The sequence below is a fragment of the Pagrus major genome, chromosome 19 (genome assembly GCF_040436345.1).
Source record: "Pagrus major chromosome 19, Pma_NU_1.0".
NCBI lineage: Eukaryota > Metazoa > Chordata > Actinopteri > Spariformes > Sparidae > Pagrus > Pagrus major.
The window spans coordinates 27,013,810-27,037,811 of record NC_133233.1 but is presented as its reverse complement, the minus strand read 5'-3'; the positions used below and the strand labels follow the sequence as shown (position 1 = coordinate 27,037,811).

Genomic DNA, 24,002 nt, shown 5'->3' with positions numbered 1-24,002 from the left:
TAACACCATCTGTAACTCCAGCACTCAGTAAATCACAGCAGATTTGAACACAAAGCGATCTCAATTCATACTTCAGGAGAAATGTCTGCTGTGACTCTATTAATTAAATCTCTGGTCCGCTTGTTGAATGTCTGCATCTCAATCTGACTTGTCTGAACAAACAGCAGCTGGATGAAAATCAAAATAATAATGCATCCACCTCGTGAGTTTCTTTATTTATTTATCATGTTCTGGGCTGATGTGACTCATTATTGAGAAGTTCATATTTGTGATATTAGATGCAAATCTTGGCAGATAAATGGACAAAAAGGTCTTTTTCAGCACTTGAATGTTTCATTTTTGCTCGTCATTGTGAATATCAGGTCACAGTCAGGACACTCAAAACAAACACTGACAGTAATCACCTGCTCATACTTTATTTGATTGAGTGTATTTGACACCGACGGTCATTTTCCACAAACAAGTTCACTCTCACGTCGACAGACAAGTTTCAGTCTAATGACTGAGATTTATGACGACACATTAAAGGTCCCATTTGTAAGACGGTTGACGGCTGAGTCTCGTTCTCAACTCGTCAAATACTGACGCTTCGTGTTGGTAGGTCGTAAACTGTAGACATCAAGTATCCAGCAGTGTGTTAAAGTCAAACATACGAAGCATCAGTGATCGTCAGAATCAGGTGATGAACGTCATAAAAAACTCAGACTGCATTCAAGATATTTGGTTTAAAAGGTTATAAAATGATTCGTTAGTAAAAAAAAAGAAAGAAAAGAAAAATCAATTCAACATTTAAAAACTGTCCATATCTACACTTCATCAGAGTTCAGGGTTTGATCTCAGATCAGTTTCTAACCTCCAGGTCAGCATGATCATGATCAGACCAGCCCAAGATGTTCACAGAGGAAGGGGTCGAGCTCACAGAGGAACTCAATCATCTCTGAACTGGCAGCTTCACCTTTCCTCCTCACTGTGTCGATAACAACACGAGCTTTATCTCCTCTGTTGCGCTCCACGTCCGCTTCCTCCCTCTCAGGATCAGTCAGCACCTTTTGCTCAAACAGTTTGTCCAGCAGACTTTTGAGAACAGGTCCTGATATCCCCTCGATGAAGCTGCTCCGCACTTCCTTCAGCCTCTGGTCTGAACTGCCCTGCACACAGGGTCTTTTTACTCCAGCAGACGGAAGACAAACCTCTCTTTCCCAAACAGCGTGAGAGCTGTTGGTTTCTCTCAGAAGCGTCTTCATATTTAACATGATTGTTTTCGATCTCACCTGGAATGATGGGATGTAGTTGTCATAGTTGTCACAGTCAAATTCTGCTGTTGTTGGTTGAACTAGAACTGAGTCGTCTTCAGGACAAGTGGACAGTGTGTATTCCTGCTTTGGCAGCAGTTTACAGTGTGAGGATGTCTCTATGTAGAGCTCATCTCCAACTAAGCTCTTCCTGGTGCGTCGCACATTTCGAAGCACGGCGTTACCTGGTAGCATCAACACATTGAGGAGGGATGTGAGCTCATTCAGGGGCCTGTAGAACAGCAGAACCAGCGCTCGGACCGGGACAAGTGGTGAGTCTTCATCCTTGACGTTACCGAAACCAGAAAACCCTGTGATGTTGATGATCACATGAGTTTCTGTTATCTTATGAGGGGGGATGAACTCGATGCTCTCATCCTTCACGTGAGCAACTGACAAGAATCCACATCCAGCTGTGGAGCGGATCTCACAGTGTGGGAGATGAAGCCGACACACAGACTGCTGCAGACATTTGATGTCAAACAGGGGTCCTGCAGGCTTCTTGTGATGTTGGGCCAGTAGCCTCCTGTCCCAAGAGACGATCCTGTAAACCACGTCTCCTTCTCCCTCCATGTGGAACACCAGGCCTGTCACACTGCACTGGTACAGGCCTGGGCAGGAGCACAGGAACCGGTAGGTTTCATCGTTCTCATCAACAGTGACATCAGGTGTAAACTCCTCAAAGCTGCTTTTTAACAGCAGGTCAGGTAAGCTCTCTGATGGTCTGAAGGTCTTGTTCTCTGCAGAGCTGATTTGACTCAGCGAGGGAACGCTGTGAGAACGAGGCAAACAGCTGGAGCCTGGTTCCAGGGCGTCACTGTCACCTCCTGCCTCACATTCAGACGGCACAGACGACAGCTCATCTTCTCCACTTCCTGCAGTGTGGACAGTAGAGCTGTATTTACAGGTGATGCAATCAGCATCTGTGTCCTGAGGAGGTGATAACTGGTTTAATGCTACAGAGTCAAGAAGACACTGAGTAACCTCAGGAGGTAAATCGCCTCCATATTCCTGATCAGGCGTCATTGATGATCCATAATCTGTGCTACCAGATGACTCAACCCTTTCTTCTTCAGCAGAGTCTGAATCATCATCATCTTTGGTGAAGGGTTGAAGGGCAGATGGACCAGCTGTTGCATGCAGCTGAGTTTCCCTGGTATTGTCGTGACTGTGTCCTGAGTTAGCGCCTAATCCAGTGGAGGGAGTCTTAATTAGTCCTGTTTCTCTGAGTGGACCAGGTGGAGGTCGATCTAACATGTAGTCAGAGGAATCAGCAGTAGAAGCAACACCAGGAGAATCTTTCCCACGTTTTGTCTTTCTTCTGACTCTGTGGCATCTGGAGTTTCCCTCCCAGGGTTGAGACCTTAAATAAGATAGGGAGGAAGGAGGGAGAACCAAAGAGAGGGGCTGAGGGTAAGTATTAGTGTGGACAGGGGAAGAGGTAGAATTACCTCTGCAAAGCAAAGATGTACACCTATAAAATTCAGATTGCGTGAAGGTCTTGGTCTTTGCGAGAGCTATTTGTCTCATTGAGGGTACTTGATCAGAAGGCAAGTAGCAGACCTCTATTCCTCTCCTAAATGAATCTGAGGGTTGCTGAAGGTGAGAACTGACAAGCAGAGAGTCTTCAGTTGAGTAGTTCCTCGCAGCAACAGGCGGCAACATTTCTTCTACAGCACTAAAGTCACCTCCAGGCTTTCTTTTTGACTGCAGTGGAAATCCACATTCACCTTGTGTTAAGCGTTCTCCAGACCTGTGGGTGGAACCGTGACCAGCCAGAAGGTGTTTTTCTAGATATGAAGCCATGAAGTCATAGCGGGGAGACAGCTTGGAAAAAGAAGAAGTAATATTTATTTTACCAGAATGCATAGCAGATTGTCTTCTGTCTGGGTCCCAGTAGACTGATGATGGGAGTACAGCTCCTCTCTCCACAACCCCATCTTTAGTGTTGCTGTCGTAGACAGGGCTCCTGTTGAGTAACTGGTTGAGTCTTGATGATTTAAGTAATTGCTGTCTAAGTCTGAAGACAAATTTTGAGATTAAACTTGTGCCTGACAGTTCATCCTGAACACCCTCCTCAGAAAACTTCTCATCTGCAGTCATCAGTTTTTCTTGATCTGCTCGATTTTTGTATAATGACTTTTCCTTCAGCTCTTCCTGAGTCTCTGGTGTGTCACCTGTCCTCTTACAACTTCCTGCCTCACACCCAGCAGAGAGGGCACGGGCAGATTTTCCACTCTTTTGTTCCATCTTTCCAGAATCTTTGAGAAACCTTTTTCGTGTTGGCTTCTGTGTTTTTCATCTGGCGCCAGACCCTAAAATAAAGCAGAGAATGAAAAAAATCAAATCCTTTTAAGTGTATGAAGTTGTTTGTTGTTTTCACATTAGTGTGCAGGTTACAATTTGTAAGTTTGAGAAAGCACACACACAGGTGCAGGTGCAGACTGGTGTGAAATGAAACTAAGTGCATTTACTCACGTGGACTTACTGAGTGCTGAGGGGGTTGCGGCACGCCCCGAAATCAGACAAAATAAAAACCTATAGTTCAGTTTTTGACTTTCCTCTTTTTTACTGGGATTTACAGTATACGTGAAGTGCAGTGGTATTTGTTTTGTTTTTTTCTCTTTTCGATCACACCTGAACAGACTGGGGTATTTTAGGGAGTTTAGTGTCATTTCAAGTGTCCCACTGAATCAGAATTCCTTTATTTGTCCCGTAAACGGGGACATTTATGAATCAAGTAACCAAAGACGTCAGGGCGTTGATCACTCTGTCAGACTGGCCCAGAGAGTTCAACCCAGCCAACTACAGCTACACAACATTAGCTATCTGCAATTACTGCCACTGTGCAGTGAAGCATATAGGCCACCACAACAGGATGTGTGATCGGGTTGTGGCTCTAGTTCTTGAAACTTGAGCTGCCTCTGACATTTTGAGGTTTGACAGAGAACATGATTATGGGCATGAAACACACACTGATCGTTTGATCATGAAACCTGATGTAACTCTGTATAATCGTTAAGTTAATCAGTAAAATGTCAGAACTGCACTGCAGACGTGGTTCTACATTAACAGCAAACAGAGCGACAGCTGCCTCGTATGAACAGGTGCATCACTGTTTGAATGACAATCAGTAGATCCACATACATGTTCATCTCCTACATGAACTGCACATCCAGGTACTGTCTCACTTCTCCTCTGCTTCTACTCTGCTACATCTCAAAGATTAATATTGCACTTTCACTTGACTACATTAAGGCTGTTCGAGCTGATGAGCCACTTGTGACTTTACAGATTCAGATTATTAACACAAAACATAATCAGCTAATAATAAACTGATGATCATTATGGATGTATGTAATGTATTGTCATCATCAATGTCAACTCTCTTTCAGTAGCACCTTTTATAGAGTTATAGTTTGCATGTTACGACAGGTGGAAGAAGAAGTAGTTCCCATCACCTGGGATTTTTAGAGAATACAGTGGTGACGGTAGTTCCTCTCTCGGAAGTATCGTTCCGCACACCACAATGACCTGTGTGTGATTAATACATCAACATAAATAACATGTAGGCCTTCACAACACGTTACTGCCATCTTTGTCAAAAAGTCTGTCATGTTTTTATTCTTTGATTTCCAGTGTAGCAGTCAGTGTGTGTGTGTGTGTGTGTGTGTGTGTATTTTAGTTGTGTGTGGTATCTTTAACCTGTGTGTGTTTCAGTGTGTGTAGACATCAGTGTTGTCTCTTACTGTCTTCAGGAGTCTCTCCAGGTCGGTGTGTTGTCTTCACCGGTGGGTTCGGACAGCTGCAGTCCCTCGTTGGATCTGATCTGAGGACGCAGGCGAAGATTTCGCCATCTCTGTTGTTCATGTGTGTCTGTGACTGTCACCTGTGGGCTCACGCAATTTACCTCAGGCTTCCGTGTCGCGGTGCTGAAGGGTATTTCCAACACATGGTACCTCCCTTGGCTTGAAGTCCGCTGAGGACAGGTGACAGTCACAGACACACGAACAACAGAGATAAAGGCGTCAAAGTCCGCCTGCGTCCTTCGACCAGATCCAACGAGGGACTGCAGCTGTCAGAACCGACCGTGAAGACAACACAGAGACACTCCTGAAGACAGTAAGAGACAACACTGATGTCTACACACTAAACCACACACAGCTACAACACACACACACACACAGGACAAAATAACTCACTTTTATTTTTAAAGGATGACTTTGTCTGTGGTCTTATGACAGATTAGAGTAAACCGGTGTTCTGGATTAACTGGTGACCGTCAGTTGAAGCGTCTGTGGTTGTGATTTTTTCCTGTTTACAACTTCTTCTGTAACAACCAGCAACGTTGATACTGACGGTCAGACATGTTTCCTCAACCAGGAGCCCAACCACAGGTCAGTTATGTTTGGCACAGAGAAAACCTGAACAAAGAGTCATATCCAGGACAGCTACGTCTTCTCTTCCTGTTTCCAACATCTGTTGACACCACAGACACATTCAGCTGACAGTAATGTCAGTAGTCAGCTGACTACTGAATACATTTTATTGAAGTGTATTAGAGTCACTGAGTTCAGAAATAGTGTGGTCAAAGTTTAAATGTTAAAAGAGGAGTAAATTTTCAGACGTCTTGCCCTTTTTAAAGTGGACGTTTCTGTATGACAGAAAACATAAATGTAATGTAACAAAACATCTCTTCTTTCTGCATTCAGGAGTGTCCATGATCTTTATATTATCATTGATTATCAACTGTGTTATATGTGGTAAACATTTAAGATGTGTTTTTAAAATCTAAAACAACTTTAAAATGATTTTAAATTTTCAATCCTCTGTTTTATTTTAGGTTCTGGGACCAGAAGAAAAACACAAAGTTTCTATTTGAGATCAAGTTGGAAAACAAAGAGAGAAGATGGAGCGAACAGAGGGAACATCTCGTCCTCCCCTCTCTGCTGAGCAGGACGCAGACTGTAGTCAGAAGGCAGATGACACATCAGAGACTGAGGAGGAAGAGCTCAATGAAGAGGGAGATGAGTCCTTACACAAAAATCAAGGAGGTCAAACTTCTGTCTCAGAGAAACAGATGACTGCGGATGAGAAGTGTTCAGAGGAGGTTGTTCAAGTCATCAGTTTGCCTCCCAAATCTGCCCTCTCTCCAAATCTGCATGGAAGGAAATGTCTTCCTTCTCCTTCACCACTACATCAAAAAGGGCACAGAGCTGTTTTCCAAGGATCCAGCACTCAAGAAAAATCGAAAGAACAAGCGATTCAGAATATACTACCTTACTCATACATGTTTTTTTCCCGTTTTTCCCCACCTACATCAAACTGGAATACTGTCCAAAGTCCATATATACCATCACATGAAAGGTTACCCTCATATCCTCCTTACCTCCCATTCAATGACACTTCACCTACCAGCTCTCCAGAGTCCATCGTCAATACTCATTCGGCCAACCGTTATGGCGAGACCTTAACACCAGCTGAAGGTTTGTCAGACATGCTATTTCAATCTGCAAAGCGTATACCTAATATGACTGCTGATACTGACTCAGATTGGAGAAAGAAAACAGTAACGAGAGCTTCCTCTAGTTTGGATTCTCCTGATGAGTTCATCCATAGATACCGTAAGAAAAGGTTTCCCTTCACGGCAGCAGATGCTACACCAGGTCAGAGTCAGGATAATACCAGGGGAACGGCACTGTATGCAACAGCTGGTCCGTCCACCGTTCCGCTCTCCACCAAAGACGACAAAGATTCAGACCCTGCTGCATTTTATGACAGAGAAAAGGGAGTTGAGTTACCTGGTAGCATGTTTTACCCGGATACCTCGATGCCAAAATCAGGTGGAGCGTCTTACTTCCCATCCTATGACAATCCACTTACCAGCTCTCAGTCCATCATCCATTCTCATTCAGCCCAACAGTACGGTGGGACCTGTACACCAGCTGAAAGTTGTTCGGAGATGCCAGTAAAATCTGCAAAGTCTCATTTCATCTCATCACATCTTCTTCCGCTAAGCCGGGGTCGGGTCACGGAAAAATCTGCAAAGCGTATATCTAATGAGACTGCTGATACTGACTCAGATTGTGACACTAAACACAAGATGCAGAAACCCCAAATCACCTATGGGAGAAAGAAAAAATCTATTGTTGATATTACTAATGAGTTAATCCGTAGAAAGAGGAGGGAAATGCATTCTGTCACTGCAGCAGATGCTAGGCCAGGTCAGAGTCAGGATAATACCTGGGAAACAGTCAGTCCAGGGAAGCCATTACATGAAACGTCAGGCGGAGGATATTTTCTGCCCGGCTCCAGTTCAACACAAATACACGCTGACCCTCAAAAGCCTGGCGGTAGTGCCAGAGAAGAAATGTTTCTACCTGTTACTGCTGGGAACTACTCAACTGAAAACCCTCTGTCTTTTGATCCTCGTCTTCAACAGCCTTCACCTCCCTATTTTGCAGCAATGGTGAAACACTTTCCTTCTTATAGCACATCCTCACTGAGTCAACTACCCTCTGCAAAGAACAGGACCTTAACACAGGCTGAAAACGTGTCCGACATGCCATTAGACTACTCTGCAAAGCGTATACCTAAAATAACTGCTGACACTGACTCAGATTGGAGAAAGAAAACAGTAACGAGAGCTTCCTCTAGTTTGGATTATCCTGATTTTATCATCCGTATAGACCGTAGGAAAAGGTTTCCCTCCACTGCAGCAGATGCTACACCAGGTCAGAGACAGGATAATACCTGGGAAACAGCCAGTCCAGGGAAGCCATTACATGAAACGTCAGGCAGAGGATATTTTCTGCCCGGCTCCAGTTCAACACAAATACACGCTGACCCTCAAAAGCCTGGCGGTAGTGCCAGAGAAGAAATGTTTCCACCTGTTACTGCTGGGAACTACTCAACTGAAAACCCCCTGTCTGTTGATCCTCGTCTTCAACAGCCTTCATCTCCCTATTTTGCAGAAATGGTGAAACACTTTCCTTCTTATAGCACATCCTCACTGAGTCAAATACCCTCTGCAAAGAAAAGGGCCCTAACACAGGCTGAAAACGTGTCCGACATGCCATTAGACTACTCTGCGAAGCGTATACCTAAAATAACTGCTGACACTGACTCCTCTGACTCTGATTGTGACACTTCTGAACGCAGCAAAATGAGGTCAGTTGTGAAACATGAAAGAAAATCCAAAATCCAGAGCCCCAGAAGGAAGAAGAAATCAAAGAAATCCTCCCCTGGTGTTGCTTCTACTGCTGATTCCTCTGACTACACGTTTGATCGACCTCCACCTGGTCCACTCAGAGAAACAGTGATAAAGACTCCCTTCACTGCAGCAGATGCTCCACCAGGACACAGTCAGGATAATACCAGGGAAACTGAGCTGCATGCAAGAGCTGGTCCATCCACCCTTCAACACTTCATGGTGAATCTCAGTGACTCTCCTGATTCTGATACATTATTAGATGACAGATGGAGCTGCAGATCTGTGCAGTCTGAAAACGCGTCAGGAGCTGAAAGTGATGCACAGTTGGAAATGGAGACATCTCGAACAGGTGTCACCTGGCCAACTGAGTCGGATGGTCTGTTCACCCTCGAGCACATCGCGGCTCTCGATGACTGTCTTTCTGATTCTGATACATTAGACGACAGATGGAGCTGCAGCCCTGATGGCTACAGTGCAGAAAGTGGAGAAAATAGATCTGTGCAGTCTGAAACCGCATCAGGAGCTGAAAGTGATGCACAGTTGGAAATGGAGACATCTCGAACAGATGTGAACTGCTCAGTCACAAACACCTGGCCAACTGAGTCGACTGGTCCGTTCACCCTTCAACAACCAGACTTCAGGGTTCAGTCTCCTGCAGAATTATCCGACTTCTATCCAGAGTTAGAACTTCTGGATGATCTCTTCTCGGGCTACAGCTCTGCTGTCCACACTGCAGGAAGTGGAGAAGATATAATCGTTCAGGTGTTGTCTGTGCCATCTGAATGTGAGACAGGAGGTGTCGGCTTGCTTATATTGGAGGCACCTGTTACAGCTGTGAAGTCCTCAGTCACAAACACCCAGCCGACCCGTCCTCACCTCCAACTGTCCTCAGATCCTGGTCAGAGTCAAAGAGGCTCCAGCTGTTTGCCTCGTTCTCACAGCGTTCCCTCGCTGAGTCAAATCAGCTCTGCAGAGAACAAGACCTTCAGACCATCAGAGAGCTTACCTGACCTGCTGTTCAAAAGCAGCTTTGAGGAGTTTACACCTGATGTCACTGTTGATGAGAACGATGAAACCTACCGGTTCCTGTGCTCCTGCCCAGGCCTGTACCAGTGCAGTGTGACAGGCCTGGTGTTCCACATGGAGGGAGAAGGACACGTGGTTTACAGGGTCGTCTCTTGGGACAGGAGGCTACTGGCCCAACATCACAAGAAGCCTGCAGGACCCCTGTTTGACATCAAATGTCTGCAGCAGTCTGTGTGTCGGCTTCATCTCCCACACTGTGAGATCCGCTCCACAGCTGGATGTGGATTCTTGTCAGTTGCTCACGTGAAGGATGAGAGCATCGAGTTCATCCCCCCTCATAAGATAACAGAAACTCATGTGATCATCAACATCACAGGATTTTCTGGTTTCGGTAACGTTAAGGATGAAGACTCACCTCCTGAGCCGGTCCAAGCGCTGGTTCTGCTGTTCTACAGGCCTCCAGATGATCAAGGTCTTGAATCCCTCCTCAATGTGTTGATGCTACCAGGTAACGTCGTGCTCCGGGATGTGCAGCGCACCAGGAAGAGCTTAGTTGGAGATGAGCTCTACATAGAGACATCCCCACACTGTAAACTGCTGCCAAAGCAGGAATACACACTGTCCACTTGTCCTGAAGACGACTCAGTTCTAGTTCAACCAACAACAGCTGAATTTTACTGTGACAACTATGACAACTACTTTACATCTTTCCAGGTGGATTTGGAGAAAATCCTGAAACATATTAAACTGTTTTTGAGAGACACCAACAGACACAGTGTCTGGGAGAGACGACTTTGTCTTTCATCTGCTGGACTAAAAAAGTCCTGTGGGCAGAGCGCTCTGAATCTGCCTCCAAACAAGAAGCTGTTTGACGTACGGAGCAGCTTCATCGAGGGGATATCAGGACCTGTTCTCAAAAGTCTGCTGGACAAACTGTTGGAGAAAACGGTGCTGACTGATCCTGAGAGGGAGTCAGCGGACGAGATGCAAAACAAAAGAGACAAAGCTCGTTTTGTTATCGACACAGTGAGGAAGAAAGGTGAAGCTGCCAGTTCAGAGATGATTGAGATCCTCTGTGAGCTCGACCCCTTCCTCTGTGAATATCTTGGGCTGGTCTGAAGGTAAATTACCAGAACTCCGACCCCAATCCCAGAACCCTGAGTTCAAAGTCAGAACTCTGAGTAAAAAGTCAGAATTGTAGATATGGACAGTTTTTAAATGTTGAATCTCTTTAATATGTTTTAACTCATGAATCTTTATGACATTTTTAACCAGATATCTTGAATACAGTTTTTATGACGTCTATCAGCTGATGCTTATCGATCACTGACGCTTCGTATGTTTGATTTCAGCACTTTTGTCTGTTTATTTTCTTACATTCTGTGTTTGTTGCTGTCGTGTTGCTTTCTGTAAAGTCCCCAACAAGAACCAGGTGTCATTCAATCGACCTCCAACTGAAAATGAATGGGACTCCTCAGGTACAGCAGGTAGAGTGTCTGTATTCAGGTGGCCCTTTTGTTTAATGTCACTTATTGTCAGTAGTGTCAGTAACACTGTGACTCTGCAGCTGACTCACATTTATTCCAGGTGAGATCATGACCTCATGTGGGTGAAGAGAAACAACACTTTCCAGCCTGGTGTGAATCTCTGAATTAATCTTAGAGGCACTTAGTTTCCCTCCTCTTATTTTATTGTACAGTAAATGATCTCATCTTACTGTATCTCAAAATAACAACTCTCTTTAGTTGATGTTGTACCTTCAGCAGCCAGCAGGGGGAGCCACCTTATTAATAATGTGAGCGAGCTGTTGGGACTCAAGACAGAACTTTACTGTCATGAAACAAGATGAGAAGCTTCTGTTTAAAACACTGCTCTGACAAATAATCACATGTTTCTGGTTTTACATCATGTATTTATAAAGTCATGTCTTGGTTCTGGTTTATGATAAAAACTGAGTATAATTGGGTTTTAATGGTTGTTTTTAACTCTCAGGTGTCGGATGCTTTGTTTCCAGTGAGAAAATGGATGTGTTTATACTGTTTATCATTGTTACTGTATTATTGAATATTCATGTCAATAAAATACTCTCTAATACTGATATTGGTCTCTAAACTGTGATAATGGTTGGACTGTAAGTTAGGATTTATTTTATGTCAGAAGTACAGAAGGATTTACATTCATGACATAAAATCAAGACATTTTAAGACTTTAAATCATCACTCTGTAGTTTTGTAGAAGAAATTTAAACTCAGAATTTTTATATTTACAATATTAATGAGATAATAATAGAAACTTTGAATTGAATAAACAAGCTGTTCTCAGAGGAAAATAAGGTCCTAGAACACAGTTTGAAGTTAGAAAGGTGGCAGGGTCCACCACATGTAAACAAAGTATAACAGTATAAATTGTGTTGCCTTTAAGGTCAGTTTGTTTATTCAGTTTCAAATTCTGAGTTTGAATTTCTTCTTTAAAATAGGGCTGCAGGATATGGTCAAAAAGTGATATTGCGTTTATTTTGACGGATATTGTGATATAATTCATGAATATTATGGATGATTCATTGAAAAACGGGCATTTCTCCTGGTCTCTGCCAAACAAACATGTGTTATTACATCTGGAGAACAAGCTTTATAGACCGGAGCCTCTCTGCAGCACTAACCTCCATTAAAACGCTGTTTTGAGACACATTTTACCTTCTTATAAAATGCACTTCAGTCATATTTCGATGAATTATGCAGCCCTGCTCCAAAACCACAAGGTGCCACTTTACAAGTGAATGGACACAAAGGAATGTGACATGCGCACACGTGCCCCCCCTCCAGGGTTTTTTGAAAGTTGCTTGTGAAACCGAAAGTAAACTTCAGTGGAAACCGGGATGATCCAGCAGAGACGGAGACGTGTCCGCCCGTGTCCTCCGACCAGATCCAACGAGGGACCACACCTGTGAAGACAACACGTCGATCCTGAAGACACCTCTCGTCCTCGCTCGGTAAGAGACAACGCTGACGTCAACACACACTGAAGTCCACAACTTCTTCCGGGCCGCAGCCTCGGAGGTCTCATCTGTCCATCAGCTGGGTCCTGTTTACATCTGTGACACAGAAACTCCCACAAATGTCAAATTAAACGGAAGAAATGCTGAAATTACGGACTTTAACGACATGTGCGGAACAAAGGTGGTAAAACAAAAACAGCTGTGCGCGAGCAACACGTCACACTTCGGCTCAGTCTAACGGTCCCTTTGTACTGTGAGGCGTTCACTGTCCCCGCGTGTCTGCAACACACAGATAAGACACTAATGCCGCTTCCCACCGACACCAGCGGGTCCACGCGGGTTGTTTGAACGCGGGTCAACCGGTTAAAAATCATCTTTGACCCCATTCCCACTTCCCGCGGTCCGTCTGTGATGTTTACCTGAAACGTTACGTTGCACGTCACTGACGTCACGTGTCACGTCACGAATGCGCCGGAAGCCGTCGTCGTACGCAGAAGCGAAAACAACGGTAGAGCCGTCGTGAAAGAAGCGTCTGTAAAACGGTGGATAAAAACTATTTTGAGCGTCACAACCTCCGCGAAATGACTCGTTTAACTGTCATAATTTGAGCCGTTCGCTCCGACAACATTTGGAAAGTCTAGAAGAGCCGCATGAGTCAGTGATTTTATAGCCGGGCGCTAAACCGGAAGTTAGCCGGCTCTGTCGGCGAGCCAGTTATTTTTAAAGCCGGGAAGTCAAACCTTTAATTTTTTGTTGTTGCTTCAAAACACCACTGCTTTCATAGGAATGAACAGGGCTCCACCTCCAACACTGTGTCCAGTAATAAAACGTCCATAATGGACCGCATCCCTAATTGCTTCTTTATTTACGCGCCATCTCCGATGTTGATAACGCGTCATCACTTCGCGCGGCGGAATTTAGCGTGATCACGTGGTCTCAGCCGAGGTGATTTAAAAACCCGGGTCTGCTGCAGAGTAAACTGACCCGGGTGCAGAGTTTACACATTCCCATTGCACCAGTGGAAACGGGTTATAATACACCTTCTCCACAGGTAAAACACTGGACCTGGGTTTTTATCACCTCGGCTTTGATCCAAACTTAAGATCCAGGTGAACGCGCTAAACTCCACCGCGCAAAGTGACGGCGTGTTATCAACATCCGAATGGATCGGACCGAATGGCTCAAATTATGGCAGTGAAACGAGTCATGTCACAGGGGTTGTGACGCTCAAAAAAACGTATCCACCGTTTTGTCGACGCTTCTTTCATGAAGGTCTATTGTTGTTTTCTCTTCTGTTTTCGGTGCATTCGTGATGTGAAACGTAACGTAGAACGTAGCGCTTCAGATAAAAAATCATAGACAGTCTGCGGGAAGTATGAACCCAGTGTAGACCCGCTAATGTTGGTGGAAAAGCGGTTTAAGTAAGTAGCTACTTTGCAAACGTTGACTTAAAACAAAAGATGCTGTTTTTGACCTGTCACAAAGGGTTGGATTCAACCCTCTGTGGTACACATTATGATGCCAGTTAGGGAAAAAATGTTGCCGTGTTTTTGTTTGTTTTTTTTGTCATGAAATAGACCAAATAAACAAAATCTAAAGAAATTTCAAGAAAACATTTTTTGGGGGTGCGTTGCATTGACGCGTTGTTTCAAATTTGAACAAAAAGTATTTAACAAGCCTCAACAGGTTACAATGCAAACCATTTGAAATGTAAAAACATTTTTAATAAAAACTATTGTCATAACCATATTCATAAAACCATTTAACAACTATCAAAACCTGCTAAATAAGAAAGTTATGTCAAATTCCAGCGTTCTGTTGAAAGCATCCAGGTCATCATCATACATTTGAAGTGAGTTGTAATGAAGCAAAGTTCAGGCTGTTCACTGTTCACTGTAGGCTATAATCTGAAACAGCTTAACAAAGGTTTTCATTTTCCATCCTCTGCTTTGTTTTAGGGTCTGGGTCCAGAAGAAAAACACAGAGGAAGCTGTTTTGAAAGGTTTCTACTTGAGATTGAGTTGAAAACAGAAGAAAAGACAAGATGGGACAAAAAATGGGAAAATATGGGGATGTGTCGTTTTATAAAAATCATGGATGTCTCTCAGGAAAACAGAGGACTCCAAAAAAGACGTTCTCAGAGGAGGGTGTTCACGACATCGGCCCCCCTTCTTCTCCCTCTTTCATCTTGAGACATCATAATTATAATCGGCGGCATAAATTGAGGATACATCTTCATGGCTCGGGACCACCTCCTCGTACCCAACGCTGGAAAAAGCCCATCAGCTCAGCCAAGTCCAGACGTACTACCAGAATTAAACGTCAGCTGTGTCTTGAACTGTCAGGCCTCCCTTACAAGCAGTCACTCAACAGCTGGAGCCCTGTCTGCAGCAGCATAAGTGAAGTTGAGGTGGTGGAGAAAGAAAACAGGAGTACCCCGGAGAGAGTGTCAGAACATGGCAGCTCGTCTACCAGCTCTCCTCTCTTTGCATCGGATAAGCTGCCAAACAGAAACGTCAGCAGAAATCCTGGAAATTCCTCCTCTTCCATCTTGAGTGCAAATGATGATGAAAGTTCTTCTGAATCTAGGATACGTCCTGACCGCCTGAACAAACCGACTCAACTGAAAGATAAGTTAGATTCCTTCTCTTACCCCGGACAACGAGGCGAGCAGAGCTTGAGCCCCGTCTGCAGCAGCAAAACCAAAGATGAGACTGAGGTTTTATCAGCATCCCAGTGTGACACCGACACAGAAGGTCCTGTTTTGTTAGTCCCTCTTTCAGAGGAGCCTCTCTCAGCTGATGACTTGAATCTCATGTTTGAGCTGTTGTCTGTGCAGCCTGGAAGCACGTCAGCAGGTGACAGTGACGCCCTGGTTGAAATGGAGGCACCTGTTACAGCTGTGAAGTCCTCAGTCACAAACACCCAGCTGACCCGTCCTCACCTCCAACTGTCCTCAGATCCTGGTCGGAGTCAAAGAGGCTCCAGCTGTTTGCCTCGTTCTCACAGCGTTCCCTCGCTGAGTCAAATCAGCTCTGCAGAGAACAAGACCTTCAGACCATCAGAGAGCTTACCTGACCTGCTGTTAAAAAGCAGCTTTGAGGAGTTTACACCTGATGTCACTGTTGATGAGAACGATGAAACCTACCGGTTCCTGTGCTCCTGCCCAGGCCTGTACCAGTGCAGTGTGACAGGCCTGGTGTTCCACATGGAGGGAGAAGGACACGTGGTTTACAGGATCGTCTCTTGGGACAGGAGGCTACTGGCCCAACATCACAAGAAGCCTGCAGGACCCCTGTTTGACATCAAATGTCTGCAGCAGTCTGTGTGTCGGCTTCATCTCCCACACTGTGAGATCCGCTCCACAGCTGGATGTGAATTCTTGTCAGTTGCTCACGTGAAGGATGAGAGCATCGAGTTCATCCCCCCTCATAAGATAACAGAAACTCATGTGATCATCAACATCACAGGGTTTTCTGGTTTCGGTAACGTCAAGGATGAAGACTCACCTCCTGAGCCGGTCCGAGCGCTGGTTCTGCTGTTCTACAGGCCCCTGAATGAGCTCACATCCCTCCTCAATGTGTTGATGCTACCAGGTAACGCCGTGCTTCGAAATGTGCGGCGCACCAGGAAGATAAATGTTGGAGATGAGCTCTACATAGAGACATCCTCACACTGTAAACTGCTGCCAAAGCAGGAATACACACTGTCCACTTGTCCTGAAGACGACTCAGTTCTAGTTCAACCAATAACAGCAGAATTTGACTGTGACAACTATGACAACTACATCCCATCATTCCAGGTGAGATTGAAAACAATCGTGTTAAATATGAAGACGCTTCTGAGAGACACCAACAGCTCTCACACTGTTTGGGAAAGAGAGGTTTGTCTTCCGCCTGCTGGAGTAAAAAGACCCTGTGTGCAGGGCAGTTCAGACCAGGTTCTGAAGGAAGTGCGGAGCAGCTTCATCGAGGGGATATCAGGACCTGTTCTCAAAAGTCTACTGGACAAACTGTTTGAGCAAAAGGTGCTGACTGATTCTGAGAGGGAGGAAGCGGACGTGGAGCGCAACAGAGGAGATAAAGCTCGTGTTGTTATCGACACAGTGAGGAGGAAAGGTGAAGCTGCCAGTTCAGAGATGATTGAGTTCCTCTGTGAGCTCGACCCCTTCCTCTGTGAACATCTTGGGCTGATCTGATCATGATCATGCTGACCTGGAGGTTAGAAACTGATCTGAGATCAAACCCTGAACTCTGATGAAGTGTAGATATGGACAGTTTTTAAATGTTGAATTGATTTTTCTTTTTTTCTTTTTTTTTTTACTAACGAATCATTTTATAACCTTTTAAACCAAATATCTTGAATGCAGTCTGAGTTTTTTATGACGTTCATCACCTGATTCTGACGATCACTGATGCTTCGTATGTTTGACTTTAACACACTGCTGGATACTTGATGTCTACAGTTTACGACCTACCAACACGAAGCGTCAGTATTTGACGAGTTGAGAACGAGACTCAGACGTCAACCGTCTTACAAATGGGACCTTTAATGTGTCGTCATAAATCTGTCATTAGACTGAAACTTGTCTGTCGACGTGAGAGTGAACTTGTTTGTGGAAAATGACCGTCGGTGTCAAATACACTCAATCAAATAAAGTATGAGCAGGTGATTACTGTCAGTGTTTGTTTTGAGTGTCCTGACTGTGACCTGATATTCACAATGACGAGCAAAAATGAAACATTCAAGTGCTGAAAAAGACCTTTTTGTCCATTTATCTGCAAAGATTTGCATCTAATATCACAAATATGAACTTCTCAATAATGAGTCACAGCAGCCCAGAACATGAGCTGGTAACTGTTTCACATTAAGGTTTTATAAAGAAACTCACGAGGTGGATGCATTATTATTTTGATTTGCATCCAGCTGCTGTTTGTTCAGACAAGCCAGTTTGAGATGCAGACATTCAGCAAGCGGACCAGAGATTTAATTAATAAAGTCACAGCAGACATTTCTCCTGAAGTATGAATTGAGATCGCTTTGTGTTCAAATCTGCTGTGATTTACTGAGTGCTGGAGTTACAGATGGTGTTACCACTTAATGACTTTGATGCACAGCTACAAATCTCTTAACACATCCATGATACACCAATAACTCCTCCTGTAGGTTTGACAACAGCTAAAGTCCTTTAAACAGCCTTAAAATGTCTTAAATTCAGTTTTCAGTCATGAATGTAAATTCTTCTGTATCCAAAATGAGACAAATCTCAACCTTACAGTCCAACAAATAATGCACTTTTAGACCAACATCAGTGTCAATATTAGAGTATTTTATTGACATGAATGTTCAATGAAACAGTAACAATGATAGAGTAATAATGATAAACAGTGTAAAAACATGTTTTCCTTCTTTTTTGTGGTTCCTTTTTCACCCACTGGAAACAAATCATCCAACAGCTGAGACTTAAACAATATCAAAGTACCAAATGATACTAAGTTTTACATTCATACATAAACATTCATGATATAAAACCAGAAACATGTGATTATTTGTCAGAGCAGTGTTTTAAACAGAAGCTTCTCATCTTGTTTCATGACAGTAAAGTTCTGACTTGAGTCCCAACAGCTCGCTCACATTATTAATAAGGTGGCTCCCCCTGCTGGCTGCTGAAGGTACAACATCAACTAAAGAGAGTTGTTATTTTGAGATACAGTAAGATGAGATCATTTACTGTACAATAAAATAAGAGGAGGGAAACTAAGTGCCTCTAAGATTAATTCAGAGATTCACACCAGGCTGGAAAGTGTTGTTTCTCTTCACCCACATGAGGTCATGATCTCACCTGGAATAAATGTGAGTCAGCTGCAGAGTCACAGTGTTACTGACACTACTGACAATAAGTGACATTAAACAAAAGGGCTACCTGAATACAGACACTCTACCTGCTGTACCTGAGGAGTGCCATTCATTTTTAGTTGGAGGTCGATTGAATGACACCTGGTTCTTGTTGGGGACTTTACAGAAAGCAACACGACAGCAACAAACACAGAATGTAAGAAAATAAACAGACAAAAGTGCTGAAATCAAACATACGAAGCATCAGTGATCGATAAGCATCAGCTGATAGACGTCATAAAAACTGTATTCAAGATATCTGGTTAAAAATGTCATAAAGATTCATGAGTTAAAAAATATTAAAGAGATTCAACATTTAAAAACTGTCCATATCTACAATTCTGACTTTTTACTCAGAGTTCTGACTTTGAACTCAGGGTTCTGGGTTTGGGGTCGGAGTTCTGGTAATTTAGCTTCAGACCAGCCCAAGATGTTCACAGAGGAAGGGGTCGAGCTCACAGAGGATCTCAATCATCTCTGAACTGGCAGCTTCACCTTTCTTCCTCACTGTGTCGATAACAAAACGAGCTTTGTCTCTTTTGTTTTGCATCTCGTCCACTGACTCCCTCTCAGGATCAGTCAGCACCTTTTTCTCCAACAGTTTGTCCAGCAGACTTTTGAGAACAGGTCCTGATATCCCCTCGATGAAGCTGCTCCGTACGTCAAACAGCTTCTTGTTTGGAGGCAGATTCAGAGCGCTCTGCCCACAGGACTTCTTTAGTCCAGCAGATGAAAGACAAACTCGTCTCTCCCAGACACTGTGTCTGTTGGTGTCTCTCAAAAACAGTTTAATATGTTTCAGGATTTTCTCTAAATCCACCTGGAAAGATGTAAAGTAGTTGTCATAGTTGTCACAGTAAAATTCTGCTGTTGTTGGTTGAACTAGAACTGAGTCGTCTTCAGGACAAGTGGACAGTGTGTATTCCTGCTTTGGCAGGAGTTTACAGTGTGGGGATGTCTCTATGTAGAGCTCATCTCCAACTAATTTTTTCCTGGTGCGCTGCACATCCCGGAGCATGACATTACCCGGTAGCATCAACACATTGAGGAGAGATTCAAGAGTTTGATCATCCGGAGGCCTGTAGAACAGCAGAACCAGCGCTCGGACCGGGACAAGTGGTGAGTCTTCATCCTTGACATTACCATAGCCAGAAAACCCTGTGATGTTGATGATCACATGAGTTTCTGTTATCTTATGAGGGGGGATGAACTCGATGCCCTCATCCTTCACGTGAGCAACTGACAAGAATCCACATCCAGCTGTGGAGCGGATCTCACAGTGTGGGAGATGAAGCCGACACACAGACTGCTGCAGACATTTGATGTCAAACAGGGGTCCTGCAGGCTTCTTGTGATGTTGGGCCAGTAGCCTCCTGTCCCAAGAGACGATCCTGTAAACCACGTGTCCTTCTCCCTCCATGTGGAACACCAGGCCTGTCACACTGCACTGGTACAGGCCTGGGCAGGAGCACAGGAACCGGTAGGTTTCATCGTTCTCATCAACAGTGACATCAGGTGTAAACTCCTCAAAGCTGCTTTTTAACAGCAGGTCAGGTAAGCTCTCTGATGATCTGAAGGTCTTGTTCTCTGCAGAGCTGATTTGACTCAGCGAGGGAACGCTGTGAGAACGAGGCAAACAGCTGGAGCCTCTTTGACTCCAACCAGGATCTGAGGACAGCTGGAGGTGAGGACGGGTCGGCTGGGTGTTTGTGGCGGAGGAGCTCACAGCTGTAACAGGTGCCTCCAATATTGCCAAGGCGTCGGCGTCACCTCCTGCCTCACATTCAGACGGCACAGACAACAGTTGAAGGTTTATATTTTCTCCACTTCCTGCAGTGTGGACAGCAGAGCTGTAAATCGAGAAGAGATCATCCAGAAGTTCTAACTCTGGATCTAAGTCAGATAATTCTGCAGGAGACTGAAGCCTGAAGTCTGGTTGTTGAAGGGTGAACAGACCAGCAGACTCAGTTTGCCAGGTGTTTGTGACTGAGGACTTCACATCTGTTAGAGATGTCTCCATTTCCAACTGTGCATCACTTTCAGCTCCTGACGCGGTTTCAGACTGCACAGATCTATTTTCTCCACTTTCTGCAGTGTAGACATCAGGGCTGCAGCTCCATCTGTTGTCTAATAATATATCAGAATCAGAAAGAGAGTCATCGAGAGCCGCGATGTGTTCGAGGGTGGATGGACCAGCTGCTGCCTGCAGCTCAGTTTCCCTGGTTTTATCCTGACTGTGTCCTGGTGTAGCATCTGCTGCAGTGGAGGGAGTCTCTATCACTGTTTCTCTGAGTGGACCAGGTGGAGGTCGATCTAACGTGAAGTCAGAGGAATCAACAGTAGAAGCAACACCAGGGGAGGATTTCTTTGATTTCTTCTTCCTTCTGGAGCTGTGGCTTTGGGATTTTTTTTTATGTTTCAAAGCTGACTTCATTTTGCTGCGTTCAGAAGTGTCACAATCAGAGTCAGACTCTGGACTGGCTGTTTCCCTGGTATTATCCTTACTCTGACCTGGCCTAGCATATGCTGCAGTGACGGAGTGCATTTCCTTACTCTTTCTACAGATAAACTCAATAATATTAACAAGAATTGATTTTTTCTTTCTCCCAAAGCTGATCTTGTGTCTAGTGTCACAATCTGAATCAGTATCAGCAGTCACATTAGGTATACACTTTGCAGATTGTACTGGCATGTCCAAACAACTTTCAGCTGGTGTAAAGGTCTCGCCATATCGTCGGGCCGAATGAGAATGGACGATGGACTGAGAGCTGGTAAGTGGATTGTCATAGGATGGGAAGTAAGAAAGAGGAAAAAATCCTGGAGGTAACCTTTCACCTGATTTTACAAATGGCATTTGAAAATCATTCCAGTTTGAGGTATGCGGGTAAAAGGGGGAAACATCTAACAGGCCTGGGTAAGGTAGTATATTGGGGGACGCTTGTTCTTTCTGTTTTTCTCTAGTGTTGGATCCTCGGAGATCCTGGACGCTGTTTTTAGTCCATGGTCCGCCTTCCTTCCAGTTTGAGGTACGCGGGTATAAGGGGGAAACATCTAACAGGCCTGGGTAAGGTAGTATATTGGGGGACGCTTGTTCTTTCTGTTTTTCTCTAGTGTTGGATCCTCGGAGATCCTGGACGCTGTTTTTAGTCCATGGTCCGCCTTCCTTCCAGTTTGAGGTATGCGGGTAAAAGGGGGAAACATCTAACAGGCCTGGGTAAGGTAGTATATTGTGGGTCGCTTCTTCTTTCTGTTTTTCTCTAGTGCTGGATCCTCGGAGATCCTGGACACTGTTTTTAGTTCTTGGCGGTTTATAATGAACACCCACTGTGCTACCAGGTAACTCAACTCCCTTTTTTCTGTCATAAAACGCAGCAGAGTCCGAATCTTTGTCGTCTTTGGTGGAGAGAAGAAGGGTGGATGGACCAGCTGTTGCATACAGCGCCGTTCCCTTGGTATTATCCTGACTGTGACCTGGTGTAGGATCTGCTGCAGTGGAGGGAAACCTTTTCTTACTCTCTCTAAGGCTGAACTCATCAGGATAATCAAAACTAGAGGAAGCTCTCGTTACTGTTTCCTTTCTCCAATCTGAGTCAGTATCAGCAGTCATATTAGGTATACACTTCGCAGATTGTAATAGCACATATAACAAACCTTCAACTGGTATAAAGGTCTCGCCATATTGGTTGGCCGAATGAGTATTGACGATGGACTCTGTAGAGCTGGGGGCAGAATTGGGAGGCAAACTGATGACTTTTCTTGGCAGTTCATCTTGAACAACCTCCTCTGAACACTTCTCATCTGCATTCATCTGTTTTTCTGAGACGGAAGTTTGACCTCCTTGATTTTTGTGTAACGACTCATCTCCCTCTTCATTCAGCTTTTCCTCCTCAGTCTCTGATGTGTCATCTGCCTTCTGACTACAGTCTGCGTCATGCTCAGGAGAGAGGGGAGGACGAGGTGTTCCCTCTGTTTGCTCCATCTTCTCTTTTTGTTTTCCAACTTGATCTCAAATAGAAACTTTGTGTTTTTCTTCTGGTCCCAGAGCCTAAAATAAAGCAGAGGATTGAAAATTAAAATCATTTTAAAGTTGTTTTAGATTTTAAAAACACATCTTAAATGTTTACCACATATAACACAGTTGATAATCATTGATAATATAATGATCATGGGCAAGACGTCTGAAAATGACTCCTTTTTTTAAAATTTAAACTTTGACCACACTATTTCAGAACTCAGTGACTCTAAAGCGGGATTTATGGTTCTGCGTCAGGTCGACGGCGTACCTACGCCGTAGCTACGCCGTCGACGCAGACCCCTACGCTGAACATCTGCGTCACTTGACGCGCGCCTCCCAAAAATCCTAACTACGCGTCGAAACGGCGCAGACAGCAGGGACATGCGACGCGGACCTCGAGGGCTGTGATTGGTCCGCGTTACATCATTTCCGGGTCGCAGCGTTCAAAGGACGTACAGACCACCTCCTCACACGTCTTCTCCTTCGTTTGGTATTTAACATTTGCACTAGAAGCATTTGTTCTTCAATATCGATCAGCTCCAGCTCCAAAAGTATCCTCTCTCGCTCAGTCGCCATTGTTCAATGTACTGTTTACCAGAGACCAGGCGTGTTCACTCCCCGCTTCTGGCGTAACCGGAAAGTAAACACTCCAGGTACGAATTCATACGGTTTCGTTACTCAGCGCCCCCTAGCGTTGTGGCGGTGAATTACCACGCGATGCATAGACACCGCCGCACTACTATAAATGAAAAATCACGGCGATCATGTTCGCCGACGCCTAGGCGCACAATCGACGCAGAACCATAAATCCCGCTTAATACACTTCAATAAAATGTATTCAGTAGTCAGCTGACTACTGACATTACTGTCAGCTGAATGTGTCTGTGGTTGTCAACAGATGTTGAAGAAAGGAAGAGAAGACGTAGCTGTCCTCGGATATGCCTCTTTGTTCAGCATGACCCCTGGGAGGCTATATCTTCCAGTGTCAGCAGGCAATCAGCTCCTTCACTCTTCTCGTGACCACGCGTCGAGGTGTACGCAAGTAAAGCATGGCCATTTGAATGGCCCGGTACAATTGTTACTGGCGTGCTGCTGGCTCTGTGCAGTCTCGTGCCTCCGTGGCAGGAGTAACGGGCTGACGCTCGTCCTCTGAGAGGCTGTCGCCAGTGTTTTGCACGTTGTATGTTGTTACCTGCTCTGGTAGGGTGGCTTTGCTGGTTTGGTGGCGTCTCCGCCCCTCACCTTTCAGCATTGCACACAGCTGCTGAGGGCTGTGTTACTAACAAGCTGATGCTGCTTTGAATGCTAATAACTGTTTGGTTTTTTTTGTATGTGTGTTTCCCTGTTTAGTGTTCGAAGTATTATTGAAGGATTCAACTGTGTTGATTGAGGTAGGGTCCAGTCCCCCTTCAAGCTCAGTTGTGTGTTTTTCTTAAACTAATAACCTTGTTGGTGAAGGTTGCGCACCTGCCCCCTCTCCCAACTTGGCTTTGTGTTTCAAAGAGTTGGCGTTCCTGTCCCAGCGGCGTCACACTTTGTTTTTCTTTTGGCTACCTCTCCACCTGG

General features: G+C 44.6%; 4 protein-coding genes across 5 annotated transcripts; 2 read left to right on the top strand and 2 right to left on the bottom strand.

The window, feature by feature from the left end:
• Positions 1 to 409: 409 nt before the first annotated feature.
• Positions 410 to 2,549, bottom strand: LOC141014352 (caspase recruitment domain-containing protein 8-like). Its single transcript, XM_073488091.1, has one exon. It carries the CDS (start codon positions 2,547 to 2,549, stop codon positions 876 to 878), a length of 1,674 nt encoding a protein of 557 aa, XP_073344192.1. The 3' UTR covers positions 410 to 875.
• A 6,286-nt stretch (positions 2,550 to 8,835) lies between these two features.
• On the top strand, positions 8,836 to 11,629 carry LOC141014351 (caspase recruitment domain-containing protein 8-like). Its single transcript, XM_073488090.1, has one exon. The coding sequence runs from the start codon at positions 8,836 to 8,838 to the stop codon at positions 10,648 to 10,650; it is 1,815 nt and encodes a 604-aa protein (XP_073344191.1). The 3' UTR covers positions 10,651 to 11,629.
• Positions 11,630 to 12,410: 781 nt separating this feature from the next.
• On the top strand, positions 12,411 to 17,207 carry LOC141014248 (uncharacterized). Of its 2 annotated transcripts, none has more exons than XM_073487968.1 (2): positions 12,411 to 12,520; positions 14,485 to 17,207. In XM_073487968.1, the coding sequence occupies exon 2, from the start codon at positions 14,571 to 14,573 to the stop codon at positions 16,722 to 16,724; it is 2,154 nt and encodes a 717-aa protein (XP_073344069.1). In that variant the 5' UTR covers positions 12,411 to 12,520; positions 14,485 to 14,570; the 3' UTR covers positions 16,725 to 17,207. The 2 variants fall into 2 exon arrangements, with proteins under 2 accessions (XP_073344069.1, XP_073344070.1); XM_073487969.1 differs by lacking the exon at positions 12,411 to 12,520 and adding an exon at positions 13,762 to 13,947.
• A 731-nt stretch (positions 17,208 to 17,938) lies between these two features.
• Positions 17,939 to 22,400, bottom strand: LOC141014350 (uncharacterized). Its single transcript, XM_073488089.1, has 2 exons — positions 22,073 to 22,400; positions 17,939 to 20,734 (listed from the first exon to the last, which is right to left on the bottom strand). The coding sequence occupies exons 1-2, from the start codon at positions 22,398 to 22,400 to the stop codon at positions 18,837 to 18,839; spliced, it is 2,226 nt and encodes a 741-aa protein (XP_073344190.1). The 3' UTR covers positions 17,939 to 18,836.
• Between the last annotated feature and the right edge of the window lie 1,602 nt (positions 22,401 to 24,002).

Coding starts and splice junctions, on each gene's coding strand:
- LOC141014352 (XM_073488091.1), bottom strand. CDS start 2,549: ATGTTAGATCGACCTCCACCTGGTCCACTCAGAGAAACAGGACTAATT.
- LOC141014351 (XM_073488090.1), top strand. CDS start 8,836: ATGGAGACATCTCGAACAGGTGTCACCTGGCCAACTGAGTCGGATGGT.
- LOC141014248 (XM_073487968.1), top strand. CDS start 14,571: ATGGGACAAAAAATGGGAAAATATGGGGATGTGTCGTTTTATAAAAAT.
- LOC141014350 (XM_073488089.1), bottom strand. CDS start 22,400: ATGGAGCAAACAGAGGGAACACCTCGTCCTCCCCTCTCTCCTGAGCAT. Junction 20,735..22,072: donor GACCTTTATACCAGTTGAAG/GTTTGTTATATG, acceptor ACTTCACGTTAG/ATCGACCTCCACCTGGTCCA.